The sequence below is a fragment of the Rhipicephalus sanguineus genome, chromosome 11 (assembly GCF_013339695.2).
Source record: "Rhipicephalus sanguineus isolate Rsan-2018 chromosome 11, BIME_Rsan_1.4, whole genome shotgun sequence".
Taxonomy (NCBI): domain Eukaryota; kingdom Metazoa; phylum Arthropoda; class Arachnida; order Ixodida; family Ixodidae; genus Rhipicephalus; species Rhipicephalus sanguineus.
Window position 1 is genome coordinate 75,458,403 of NC_051186.1, and position 14,435 is coordinate 75,472,837.

Below are 14,435 nucleotides of genomic sequence, written 5' to 3' on the forward strand. Positions count from 1 at the left end.
TGCTTTACATGACCCGATTACCTTCCGATGTATAGGCCTCCAGCATCTCGACGCGTGTCGGCATGACGTGCTACATCGGCTGACGTTGTATACTCTGACGTGCCTCAATAAATAGGTCAGCTATCCAATAAACTAGCCGCTGAGCACTATATTTCAATGCTTTCATTTCAATGCATTCTTCTCTAAAAAATTTCTTAAAATGCGAGGGCTCTAATTTTCACACACAGATTGTGGAATGCGCCGGATGCAGGACATACACTGTCCCTGTCGAAAAAGCTCAATCCATTGAAGTGTGCAATTACGAATTGACCAAGAGGCCACAATCGTTAAGGAAGGTTTCACAATATACCTGCTTTACGTTTATGCCTGTCGTTATCACGGATCTTAGGATCTATAACAGTCACTTTTATACATTTTTTACCGCTTTCCTTTTCATATGAATGAATGGTATTATTGTTTAGCATCCTCTGCACCAGTGTACTAGTGTAGTGGTTGCTGTACTGCATAGAATTGGCGGTACTAAAAAGTAACGAAATCATTAATCAGTCTTCCTTTCCTCTCATCTCGAAAAATCCATCGGGAGCACGTGTTATCATTTCACAATAACCTACGCATCTGTGTGAGCAATCATTTTATAATACCGCTATTCGTAGGAAACGAGCTTGCCCCACTGTTCCAGAAACGAACGGACCCTCTCAACGCCAGAACACCCCCACGTCTCGCAGTGATACAGACGGCAGAGGGCACTACCAGTCGTTCTGACGCGGTCCCGCCTGTGTGCTGGCTTATTCACACGACAGCGCTTTATTAACCAGTCATATATGTGGAGTTAAGTAATCATAGCCTGATATTCTCTTGTATTAGCCACAATTATTGCACCGCGCTTTGCTGCGTTCTTCCAATTACGTATGTATTTTTTTTTTCCTTTTACAACTATGCCGAGCGAGTCAATGCATTTAATTTTACCTTTTTCTTTGTATTCTTCCTACACAATCCTGCATGGGCCCGAGACGGGCCTGCAGTATCAGGAAATAATAAAACACAGCTTGTTCTACCCATACCTAATTGTTTAATTCACCTAGAAAAAATGCTTACCTGTGATGTTGTAGAGAACCGATTCGGACACATTGCCGACTGATTCCACACTCTCAAACTCTTCTTGCGACTCCGAATACCAGCTGCCAAAAGCCTTCGACGGTCTTAGAATGAACTTCAGATGTCCTTCCCTAAAACGAAAAGTATTCAATTTATTCTATGAACTGTCACGGTGGTTTCCCTAGCTGTCTGCGACGTCACTCCTCTGGAAAGCGCAGACCGGCGGCAGCGAGTCGCGCGCGGCAGCGGCGGAGTGCGCGGGAGGTGCCGGTTTCGATGTGCCAGCTGTGTGACATCACTTATCCTCGCGCATGCGCAGCACGGCTCTTGAGGAGCCACGCGAAACTGGCTCGGCTAGGCCAGTGTAGCTAACGCTACAAAAGCAAGTATTTCCGTTTGCTTGCGTAGCCAACTTGCTTGTTTGCGCTTCACTAGCAAAGGAACTGACAGTTGGCAGAGTTGGAAGTGATTCATCATTTACTGCGCAACACTAGACACGGACGAAGAGGAGACCGGAACAAGGAATCAGTGTTTCACCACCCTCACCTCGTGGGCCTACTCTACATGCTGTGGCACTGTATGCACAGCAGGCTCACAAACTCACGGAACTGGCTCATTTTATCGGTACCTTTAATTTATCAAGCTTGCGTTTCCTATAATGTATACTGTTGCCTTTACAAACAACTCTCACCTTATTGCCCCGACTAGTGTTTTTCTCTTGCAGTCCAGATTGTAGACAAACCCCTCTCTAGGTCCAGCTCCGTTACCATCCCTGATGGTAGGCCATTGATCGACACCATCAATATCACTTGAAGCGCTGCTCTTCCATTCACCAGTCACGTTGAGAAGCGTAGGGAACCAGTCGACAACGTGCATAATGCTGTGAAAAAACATGACGTGTTGAAGCATAATTAGAAAACACTGGAACCTTCGCGTGGAAACTACATAATAAGCAGCAAGCGAACTTTTATAAACATTCTCATGGCTTTCAAGGTGATGCTTCTTTGGCCAACATCTCTCAGTATCACCGGGCTCTCCAACGTGATGGGCACGCCGTCTTTGTTCCCTGCAGCACCTAAAGCTTTGCCTATGCGGTAAAAGAATCGAACTTTTCCGAGTAAAAATTATTGCACTAGCATGTAGCAGGCAACTCTGACTCTGACGTCTATAGATGAGTAGGGTGACATCTGCAAAAAAAATTCGGCAGATCCCATGCGTTGTGGGAATTGGTTTCATGCGAAGCAGTCAGCAGGTACTTTTATGTTGTATTTCAAGGCTTTCAGCCAAGCGTTACGAGGTAGGTCGACGTGTTTTTTGTAAGTGTAGTAGCTGTGTGCACATCGTGCGCTTACTAGGCACGTCGACAACACTGGCGTTTAAAGGGTAACTTATGGTGCGACGTAACGTCAGCCTTCACGTTAGAGTACATACGTAAGTATTATCGAAACTAAGTGCATATTATGGTGCAAATATGTAAATATCATGCGCTTTTGTTAATGTTTTCATCCGGGGTCTCGCAATGCTTGAATATAGCTTGCTGATTCATAAGTACAGACCAGATTTTAGGCAATTGCCTATTTTGTTTCTTGCGCTCCTATCGCGCCATTTTGGTATATGGGCATGAATAAGTGGTTAAGATAGGCTTTTATAGTGTTTTTATAGTGCCTATAAATGCCTATTTTTGGCGTTCATGCCTAAATGCTTACAAATGCCTATAAACGCCTATTTTCAATATTGGTGCCTATATGAACGCTATTTAGCCTCGAGTTTCGCTACAGGGTGCTATTTGAGACTGTTATTCATGTTACCGCGTAAGATTGACTGTTGCGAACTATGGGGTTAAACCTAGTCCTCTACTTCAACCAACCAACAACCACTAGCAGCAATGATGCGGGACACGCCGGCGAGAATTGGCCGGCACGATGACATGGCCTGAGCGGTTGGCGAATGAAAAACCGCGGAGAGCCGTCAGCGTAAAGGAGAGCGAATAGCAAAAAAAGAAAAAAATTGTGACGTGCCCGGAGCTTTTGTTTTGTTCATGATTTACTTTTTAAGCTGTTCACTTCAGTAGCGCCAGAAATCTTTTTCAGCGGGGGGGGGGGGGGGACAGGGGGACAAGCACACTTTATAGATGTTCGTGCATGCGTTTGTATGTGTGCGTGTATATGCACACACGCAAAACTGAAAAGTGTCGGGGCAGGGGGGCAGGTTGAATCCCCACCCCGCCTAGCTACGCCAGTGGTTCACTGCCAGGGGATAAATTAGCTGTGCGCAGTTCGACCGGGCCAATAGGAGGAATCCCTCCCTTCTGGTCTTTTAGCAATTTGGCTGTCTGCTCCTGCTCTGCACTTCTCAGTCATGTCGGTAAGACACTCAGGAGTGTGCTGATTCGACAGTCGACACCTGACCCACTCTGCAGAACACGGGAGTGCGAACCGTGCGTGACACGCTATGTTCAAATGTTGGCGCCTTTTTGCCATCTTAAGCAATGACGTTTTTGTTTTCCTGTCGTAGACAGAGGTCGCGCACGTCTTTTTTTGCATTCATGTGAAACTTTCTTTTGCCTATCTTTATGATTTTTGAAGCCTAAAAAATTGTTGTGCCTGCCTATTTTTGGCGCCTAAAACGAGCTTTTTTAGTGCCTAAAAATCCGGCCTCTAATCATAAGAATACAAATGCAATGTATATTAGGCTGTTATAAAAGCGGAGCCAACACTGGAACAACAGACGTTAATCTGACATGACACCTGTACCGTAGAAGTACATATGTAGTGTTTATTGCTTTCTTGTAAAATTCGATAGCCAGCACCAGAACCACAATTGACGTTGAACCAACATAACGCCTGCATAGGCTGCTTTTCCAAACCAGTTTATAGCTCTGGCGCGGCTTTGTGGTAGAATACCTGATTGCCACGTAAAGTGATTGGGTTCGATTCCTGCTGGGATTTTAATTTCTATTGCTTCAATTCGTCGGGTCAATGCTGCCGATGTCAGTTTTTCTAACGCTCTCGCACTTAAATTACCAATGTCTTTTCTCGCCGTTCCTGGGCAGATATAAATTGTCAATTTCCTGTGGCGCATACCCGTACACCGCGGCCCGTGGTAAACGGGTATGTGCCACACGTGTCCGGAGGATAGGGTTTGACGCCGTATGCGACAGGATTTTCACGTTAGTCACGTTATGACACGAGAGTCCTGTTCTTCAAATCCTCTTACCCTCCCATGCCTATTTCGGTCTGCACCAAGTCAAGGAGGCGATCATGAGAGCACACAGACGTAGGCGGCTAGATAGATAGATAGATAGATAGATAGATAGATAGATAGATAGATAGATAGATAGATAGATAGATAGATAGATAGATACGCTCAAAGTGCCAAAGTTTCGCTAAGAAATGCTTGGCACTTAAAATATTAGCTAGCTGCGATGTTTTTAACATCGATAGCTAGTGGAATACACAATATATTCCGATGTAGTTGCCACCCCTTTAGCCAGCATCATTAAAACAAACATTTCCTGCGCTATAATGAGGCCGCAAATTAAGCGTTATCAGAATATTGCGTTCGTTTTACAGCATTTGCCTCCGGCTCACTTCGCATTTCGCGAACGATACCAGCAGTTCTTACTTTTTTAAGTAGCGCTTCCTTGATTGTCCGCACTTCGACAATCTGTCACCGCTAAAAACTAAGAACAGTCAAGCTCCATTTACTATCCTTCATTCTTGTCTTTCTTTCTTCATAGCGTTTTCTTTCTTCTCTACATTTTCTTTCCTTCATTCATAGCGAGGGTCTCGTTCTGGCAGACTTGATGCTTTCAGGTAGTATGCGAGGAATTGTTGTTCAGCTGCCAGCTCGTAATAAGTTCACGTGCTACGTGACGCCAACATGCAGAAAAATAGTGTTCCACACTCGCCGTCATGGCTACTGGCGGCGCTGACTGACGCTCCCACGTTTAAATACACATATATACCTCATAAAGTGGACGGGGGGATGGCTGCCGCGGTAGCTCTGTTGGTAGAGCATCGGACGCGTTATTCGAAGGTCGCAGGTTCGGTCCCTGCCCGAGGCAAGCTATCTTTTCGTCCACTTTTCTTTCTTCACATATGCATTACATTTACTACTAATAACGTCCTCTATACTTTCCTTGGCATTATTGTCTGCTAGTTCTCAATAATTTACTATGGTGAAAATAAACGGCTCTATTGTAAAATATGGAGACATCAGGAATGCAGAGTCTCAAGTGCATTCAACCTAAGGCCAATTTTGTACAGTAAGCGTCTCATGTGAAATGAACATATATGTTAAATTTCAATGCTCTCAGGGGGACCTTTAAATGAGCAGCAGATTATTTAAAAATGAAGAGTATAAACGCACAAAAGAAAGAAGACATTAAAAATAATTTGAAGCAAATATTTTCACTAGTTTTCCAGTGTTTTGAAATACCGTACAACACTGAGACGGCTGCAGCTGTACATCGAGACATTTGCAGGTAAACGTAGGCAGCTTGTTTCAATAGCTTCTTTGCGCAATAATATAAACTTTTCAGTTTTCTAGTCGCTTTCATTATCTACCCGCCATGTTGGTCTAGTAGCTATGGTGCTCGACTGCTGACTCGCATTTTCGATGGAGGCGAAAATACTTGAGTGCCGTGTACTTAGATTTGGGTGCACGTTAAAGAACACCACATGGTCAAAATTTCCGTAGCCCTCCACTACGGCGTCTCTTATAATCATATCGTGGTTTCTTGGGACGTTAAACGCCAACAATTATTATAATAATCGTTTTCGTTAAGTTCACCGCTTCTTTTTTTCGACATACTCACTTCGCTGCTTTCTGGGATTGAAAGGCTACACCCCAGCAGAGAAATACGCTCTGACTCTAAAGGAGATAAGTGTGAACTGAAAAGCGTTTGCTCCGAAGAGGAAAAAATTTTGTGCACTGCAATCAGTCGTCCGCGCCATCGCGATTTTGAGGGCATTTACTCATGTTTTATAGTAGCAGAGTTCGACTGCCCGTGCGCTGTCGTAACCAAGACGTGTCCACAATTTCTACTTTTCTGGTACTTAATGAAATCGAGCTTTACAGCTTTTCAGTCTTTGTTAAAGTATAGCGGTAGCTGTCTGCAGTTCTTGTCCAATGGGCCAGACGTGACGGGCGTGGGCGTAAGCACTGAAAAACAAGTTTTCGAACATATCAAAATCTCATTCACATTTTCAATGTTTACACATGCCTTGAGCTTCTATAGCCCCTTCTCTTTACCGCAGGTCCCGCAACAAATGCTGGCACTCGGGTTCCTCCTTCGTAGAGCGTGTTTTTGTTACCACGTAGAGGGGAGTTATTTCCGCCGAAGAGCACTTGAGCACCATTCTGTGAGTCATAAGAAATGTACGTGCAAGTTTCATTCTTAATTACGCGGACACAGTAGTTCGGCATGCAGTGCATTTTAAGAAATCTGCTTTTATTTGTGATGTGTTGCTATTTCGCTGCTCAGGATTACCGAATACAGCTCAAGCTTGGCAAGCAGCGACAAAGCGTGCCGCATGCGCGCTTAGGCCCCGTATCCTAATTAGCAGATATGAATAATAAAATCGCTATTTTTTATCTCTGGCTGCACTGGAGCATTCAAGGTTCTAATTATAAAAGCCATTACGAGAGCCAAACAGTTGGGGCCATCCCACTCAGTGGAGCTGGCAGACCAGCGGGACTGACGGGAGCAAAATCTCCTTTGGGAGTTGTATAAAGGATGCGTGAGCGTTTTTATAGTAGGGTGCGGCAGTCCCAAGAGCGCCGTTTTCGGGCGGCAACGGCAGGGTGCCTTCTTTCGAGCGTTCCTCAGCATCGTGAGCAGCCCATTAAAAGGTGCATGATGAAACGCTCTTTGGGGAAACAGGAATTTTTCTGATATGTACTATTCTCATTATGGGCTTTGCATGTTACACTGCAGAGGTATTTTGTTCCATCACCACGAAAGCCAACGAAGCCCTGATAGAAAGTGTCTTTTAACAAGCAAGCCCACAGAGACTTTACTTACGTATTTCCGTTACGGAAATACGTCGGTGAAGTACAGACGACAACGAAAAACTAGAAAAAAGGTTGGTTGATTTGGATGACCTGGGAGTCGAACACACAATCACTCTGTCTACAACGATAGGTGCCGGGTGCTTTACCCACTGCGCTACTGGTACAGGTTCCTAAAGAGGCTCACAAACGCGCCTTATATATCTCACACGCTCTTCCTCTCATGGCACTGTTGGTTTGCAGTGACGGTGCGCCATCTAGGAGCAGTGAAGTACATCATCGTGATACTGAGGAGCGCCGACTGGGAGAGCTTCGGCAGTGTCGGCGCAGCGGAGGCTGGCTCACCGATTTTCCCTCCAATTTCTTTTCAAAATAATTTTTAGTTTTAGTTCTTTAGTTTCTTAAGTTCAAAATTTAGTTCTTTTCAAAATAATTTATGCCCGCTTTCTCATGATTTTATCAAATAGCCCTTCACAGAAACCTAGTTTCCAGATCAATGAAGAGAGTAGGGGCAGCGTATCTACGTTTTATATCAGGGGTCTCAAACACGCGGCCTGCGGGCCTCCTGCTTGGGGCCCGATCCGCATACGACTGACTTCATCCCATGTTTTTTTTCTTAATAGGTACGTTTATGAGCTACACAGACGGATACTGGTACCGGGCATTTATTTTCGTGTTACACCCCTATGCAGTCACTGTGTCTTAAGACCAGTGTGTCGGAACAGAACGAACGCAAGAAGACAAAGAATTGTTATCGATTTTTAGTTCAAGGGAAAAGTTGGCAGTCCGGTGAAACCGAAGTCACGCAACGTGAGCATTAATGTTTATCACGGGGGCAGTATTGGCACGTGTCTGAGGCAGATACTCCTACTGTGAAGATGTGATTGAAATTTTGCTAAAAAAAGAGAGTGGCAACCGGAAATTTGTATATTTACACAAGTGGACCTTGGTATGGCATTCACGCAGGCCAGCATAAAAAGGGCAGTCTCGGCGGTGAAGTTTGTTTTATCAGAAAAGTGGTCTCGCATATCAGTGACTACACTGCATTGCGTGCTGCTTATGAGGTCATGCTCACTTTCTTCACGCAAAGCATTCAGTCTGCTCAGAAAACTCGTAATTCACTAATAAGATAATTAAATAGCATGGTTTTTATGGTTACTTTAATTTTAAAAAGATTGCGTACAAATAAAAACCGTTATGAACAGTTAGGAAACACTTCTTTTTTCTTTCCGCAACAGAAACGACACGGAATATTTTTTTTTCGGTGGAACGAAGCTAAAACCGAAACGAAAAGCATTTCGTTCCGATACCCTGCTTAAAACATAATCGTGGAGCAAGAACTTTACATATAGCGTCGGCGTCCAGATTTCAGTGATACGGAGATCAGTTTCGACATGTTTCTCGACAGCTGACGTCAAGTCTTCTTCTGAAGTGACTCACATATATGAGATATGGGAAAGGCAGTCTTTTAAATGGCAACGTTAGCTTGCAAAAAAAAAAGAAAAAGAAAGGGTGAGGTTCATGAGAAGATGGAAGCTTCAAGAGATGACAAATTCACGGGGCATCGCAACCGACGTTTCGACAAGCGGAGTTGTCTTGTTCAAGGCTGTAACTTCAGCTGCAGCCTTCTTCAGTTGCAGCCTTGAAGAGACAAGTAGCTTGTCGAAGACACAAGTAGCTTTCCGTCTTCACAATTTTTTCAACGTTAGCTTACAGTTTCTTCAAACTCAGTTCCTACCCCTTCCTCCGCTCCAACCTTTTAGATGCGAAGTATCTTAAGGCGGAGCTCAATCCGGTGGTGGTGGTGGTGTGCGGCGTGACCACCCTTACTGCGCATGCGCATACCCTCTCCACACACCTCCTCTCCCCTACCCCTCTACACTTTCCCTCTCTCCTCCCCCTCTCCCCTACCCCTTTCCACTCTTCCTCTGAAACGCGGGCTAGACATGCCAAAATTCTCTCCTGCGCAACGCCGCGATGAGCTCGAGCGCATGCGCGTCCCCTCCCCTTCTCTCTCCTCTCCTACGCTGCCCCCCTCTCGCCCGCCTGTCGGCCGCGTTCCCCGCTCGCCCTGTGAGAATTAACGGCCAGGCTAGAAGGAAGATACGACGCGCGTAGCGTCCCTCTTCGCGTTTCACGACGCGAGGTCTGTAGCATGCCCAACGAACGCCAACGGAACGCGATCGTGCAAGTGCTCCGGCTTCGCATCGCCTCATGGGCCCCTTTAGCGGGAAATGGTGTAATTTTTTCACTATCCCGGCCCTTCCGGGAGCCTAAATTTCGTGACTACGGCCCGCTAGCTGAGGTGAGTTTGAGACGTTCCTAACCAAGCTCTAAAGACGCGTTGTGTGCATTACTTTAATATATACGAAATGTTTCCTTGGCAGAAATGGCTTGAGCACTCATTCCTTATTCAGTGATATACTTATGTGGACAAGGTAAGTGCCGTAAAAATGAAGTGTACTGCTTTGTACTTTAGTGAAGAGAAGCAAGCTAACTAAAAATTTCACAACGCATTCAAAAGTAATCGATATGGATGTCGTATCTTACATCGCTCATGAAGACGAGAAGAGTATTGTTCCACATTTGCACGTCCTTCAGCTTTTTAACGATGAGTTCCACCGCATGGTCCATGGATCCCAACATTTCTAGGAAATCGCAGAAATCAAGGCTCATGTAAGTATCACTGGAAGGATAAATATACAACATATCCGCTTTCACAATTTTGATTTCCAAATTAATGTTCAAATATAAGTTAGTTATTAGTGACGCACCACATATCTTCACTCGCTTGTTGTAGGTGTGGTTCGAGCAAATGGTCCGTTTTTTGCTTGGCACCTGCAAGGGCGCGTGCACAGCCTGGAAGGCCACGTAGAGAAACATTGGGCTATTGTTCTTCGATTCCTGTGCAATCGTTTCCAAAACGTGGTTTGTTATCAGCGTCTGGAAGAAAGGATGGGTACTTTAAAAGCATGCAGCGAAAATAACGCTGTCAGTTGCGCACTGCACGAAACATATGGATGAATATAACATACGTATTTTTTGTAGATAAGGCTGTAAACTAGGTTCACAGCCCGCTTACACTAACTAATGTTGACGAATAAGAAGGAAACAGTATAAGGGACAAAAAAGTGCGGGAAGTAAGGCTGGCTATCTTGTGATTGAGAGTAGATGTAAGTTCAAATGGCTAATGTCAAAACGCATTTGTCGGAGATATACTAGCCACAGTCTTAAAATCTGTATAATGCATGTTCGCAAGGTCCACACCCCACCCCACCATACGACAAGACATCCCACCAGATCACACCACAACACACCACAACACAACACACCACCCTACACCACACCGCACCACCCCATACAGTGCGCTAGTCCGTATGAATGCTACTGTTTCGTGTCATTGTGTGGGGCAAACTTTGCGCTTTACCTAGCGTATGCAGCCACGACGCGACGCAGGCCGTGAAAGCTTTAATGAGCCGGAATGAACCTGTTTTGAATTGAGCCTCTATATAGGTCTCGGCTCGGCCAAACACCAACAACGCAGGTGTGGCCACGCAGTGTGACACCACCTCACGGAGGCGGCGCAAGACCCGCGCCGCCTTCGAGCACAGGCTGCCCGCTTTTAGTGTGAAAAGACAATCAAGTGCATGGTGCCCTGTGTCTGCCTTTGGAACGTTTGTACTGTCTGCCTTTTTAACATCGCTATTGAAAACCACAAACAACGCATGAGCGTACTGGAAGTTGAGTCTTGCCGTGATATCGTGAATAAACATTATAAAGAACTCAGAAGCTACATTTTTTAAACTTGTTTGGGCAGAAATCAGCGTAGGTCAATTGGGGCACTGTACAAAAGAGCCGGAAACCATAGCATTAAAATCTTTGGCTGGTCGCCCCTGAATGATCTGCTTCGAGTGTCAGGGTAACGAGCCTGGCATTTGGCCAAAGGACACCTGAATACCGTCGAAAACGGGAGCTTAAGGCATTTTGTGCTTAATAGTGTTCTTTCCTCTCCATTCAATCTATCCATAGCGCTGACAACACATGGACCAAAGAATCGGACAGGACGCTGAGGATGCGTGAAGAAGCACCAGTGCCCTCCTGTGGCCTGCGCAAAAGGCGTTGTTTATCGCTTCCAATTCTCGTACGGTAAGGTGTCGATAAACCGAACTCGCCCAAACATAAGTCCTTTTGTGGATAGGCCTGAATGACGGGTTATAGGGGCGCCAGCAGAAGTTTAAACTGCTACCGCGGTGGGAACGTGTCAGTGCATTGCAACAACTGCGCTTCTATACCTCTGTTTAATGAATGCGTAGATTGGTTAGGAGCATTGATAAGGATACACAAGAGAGAGAGTCAAGGCTAATATGATTGCAAAGAAAGGTGCCAACTGTGCAGGCGCACCCTCCATAATCTGATCATAGAGGGAATCGAATATCAGGATTATGCTAGCTTGCATGTTTGAAACATTTATTGCTGGCCTCCTCTTGTTAAGTACCACGTGTTTGCGAAATAAAAGTCAGCTCTTAATACTGCAGGTCCTGTCCTCTTCCTCAATCCATGCGCTTTCAGGACTTTGGCTTCGTTGAATGTACCGAACCGATTCGCCCATAAGTGTGTATACTCTTTCCGCTCCCTTTATTGGGTCGTCTGACCATCTCTTCGCATGCTCTACCGCGCTGTAACAGGCTTGGGTATGCGTTCTTAACAAGTACACCGCCGGCGGAGCGCTCTGCGCCAGGAAAACTAAATATCGCAGTTCAGGAGGCAAGAACTGCGTGCCAGCCACATTACGACGACGCAGTGAGACCAATTTCTTCGCTTGATCGTACGTTTCTTTTCCTCGTTTTACTGTCAAATAACGCCACTCGGCCGTACAACGACTGCTTCCCAAACTGTGGATACTGGGAGCCCCGTAACGCAAACCTTTTAAAAGATTCGTTTTAATTCGCCATTGAAAAGATATCTGCCAGGCGTGACTAGGTGTTCATAACCAGGGCTTCTTTACTGGAGCCGTGCTAAGCTGATTGCGTAAAGCCTGCATAATGACATTTATTCTGGTGTGTAACGTAGTGTGAAGCATCATGAACATGAAGTTGAACTTGCACTGGCAAACCGACTGAAAGTCGAACAGCACACTCCTACTCCTCTACAATGCAAAATTTAAATGCAGCTTGCAATGTACGTTTCGCATACCCACCGTGGAGTAAATTCCTTTTGCCGACAAATCTACCTTCTCGCCGTTCCGGTAATCGTATCCATTAGCCTGTAAACCTCCCTCTTTTTCGTGCATTCCTTTTTTCTCTTTTAGTGCGCCGTTTTTCCGCTCCGTTACTGTGTGGTTGAAGTGATCTTGGGAGCCCAGGTAGTACCCTCGGAAAGTATCGAAGCCACGGTGAGTCGGGGTCAGCGACCAGTTGCAGTAGCCCAAATGCCACCTGTGCCAGAAGAATATTTACTAAGGTGAAAGCTTTAGAAAAGAAAAAAAGTGACCAATGGCGCCGATGGCGGCGTCAGCGTCAGCGCGAAGTTAGGGTGCCTGGACACCAGTGTTGCTTCCTACAGGATGGTGAAAGTGTCCGCAGTTTGACCCAGTATGGCGGCGGCGCGGTCACTGGGTGTCACCACCCTATGAGGAGGAACGCTAGCATCGAGACACCCTACACAAAATGGCCAAAAAAGTATTCGCGGCTACAGCTGACGTTATAATGACGTCACTATGACGTAACGTTATTACATCATCACACGGCAATGTGGCTTGGTCCGATCTGGCAATCGTGGAGCCAGCCCCACGTGAGGGAACCATCAGTGTGGTCGGAGAGGGGGGGGGGTCGTTGAGAGGATCAATACAATTGACTGATACGAAGAGGAAGATTATCTTCGCCTTCGATTCCTCATCGGCGAAGACATAAGGGACCATGTGATGTAGTTACGAGAAGTAAGGGCAACGTGCTGGATTGATCGAAGTTGTAAATTGGACTTTATGGTGTAGCACTTTGTAGGATAAAAACGTAACGCATCTAACACGAGACGAGAAAACAAGAAACCGACACACGTTCGCGAAAACTTTCAAGTTGTTGAGAGTTGACGGCAAGATTTTGTCTATAGCGTGTTTTTTGTGTACTGTGTCAGGTGCGCAGACAGTCTTATCCTACAAAAGGGCTGGGTTAGTCAAGTTGGTTTTAGAGGAGGCATTTCGTCAGTGGAACGGGCATTTTTTTAACACGTAAAGAAAGGCCAAACACATAGAGAAGAGCCAGTAGACAAAGTGCATGAAACTTTTGGTGCTACATTAGTTGAAAGTGTGACACTCAATTTGTCTCTCTCCTTCTTTTCTTAAAGCTTCTTCATTGCGCTACATCATCTTCCTAAACAAAATCGCAGGTTTTTACATAAGAAAGCTAGATGTTTTCTAGAAAATGTTACCTTTTACCTGGGGGATGAAAAGAAACACCATACCACAGACGTAAAAAATACTCACGGGGTCCATTACGCATTCGCAAAAGACAAGTTGAAGGTGAAAGATAGTGGATATAATATCACCATCGTCGTCGTCATCAGTCACTATTGGACTTGAGGGGTGACGTGAGTAACGGCACGCTTTGTTGATGCTTCGGCTGACGATGATTGATGTATAGCTCAGCCCTTTGTAATGGGGGGGGGGGGGGGGTAGCCTTCAACCACTCACTCTTTACGCAGTTCACGTGGTTTAACGACTGATGCGATTCTGCGCTTCTGCTACGCAACATTACATCTGTTAACGTGAATCTTTGGCTGGCATGATGATTGTATAGGATATTTTCCCAAAGTGGTTTCAAGCAGGGGCGGGACTCTGTGGTATAATACTTGATTGCCACGCTCAATCCCTGATTCTATTCGGGCAATAAGCCTAATATATATCTAATTCTATTAAGGTCACGCGAGCTTTTGTGCCGCGCACCATGTGTTTTATAGGCACTTAAGAATTTCTCCTTAAAATGAAAAAAAAAATAACAAAAAACAAATCGGCCACCAGGAAGTTATCACTGAAGAAAAGCACAACGACATTGCTGATCTTCATTGGTGCTTCTAAATTTGTTAGCATGCACCTGTATTAATCCTCAGTAAGTAATTACTATGGATTTGCTACCATTGTCCATGCCCTCGTAAAAGGACACAGACTACAGACACTTGTACACACTTGCCAAAGGCGTGGGTTGTGTAATTTCGACGCTTGAGTTCCTCGGCCAGCGTCGTCATCCCGAGCGGCAAGCCATACGGCTCTAGATGGCGAATGCCATGTCCCTGTAAGCAAGAAATCAGAAGGCCGGTAAAAGAACAGCGGTGCA

The 14,435-nt window shown here is 45.5% G+C and overlaps 1 protein-coding gene across 1 annotated transcript in view; it reads right to left on the minus strand.

The window, feature by feature from the left end:
- Positions 1–14,435, minus strand: part of LOC119375162 (arylsulfatase B) — a 34,959-nt gene that overhangs the window by 2,153 nt on the left and 18,371 nt on the right. The window contains exons 4-9 of the mRNA XM_049411186.1: positions 14,288–14,391; positions 12,308–12,545; positions 9,885–10,053; positions 9,661–9,758; positions 6,323–6,459; positions 1,096–1,226 (exon numbers count right to left, since the gene is read on the minus strand). Coding sequence (XP_049267143.1) covers positions 1,096–1,226; positions 6,323–6,459; positions 9,661–9,758; positions 9,885–10,053; positions 12,308–12,545; positions 14,288–14,391 — 877 coding nt within the window. The remainder of the gene's footprint in view (positions 1–1,095; positions 1,227–6,322; positions 6,460–9,660; positions 9,759–9,884; positions 10,054–12,307; positions 12,546–14,287; positions 14,392–14,435) is intronic.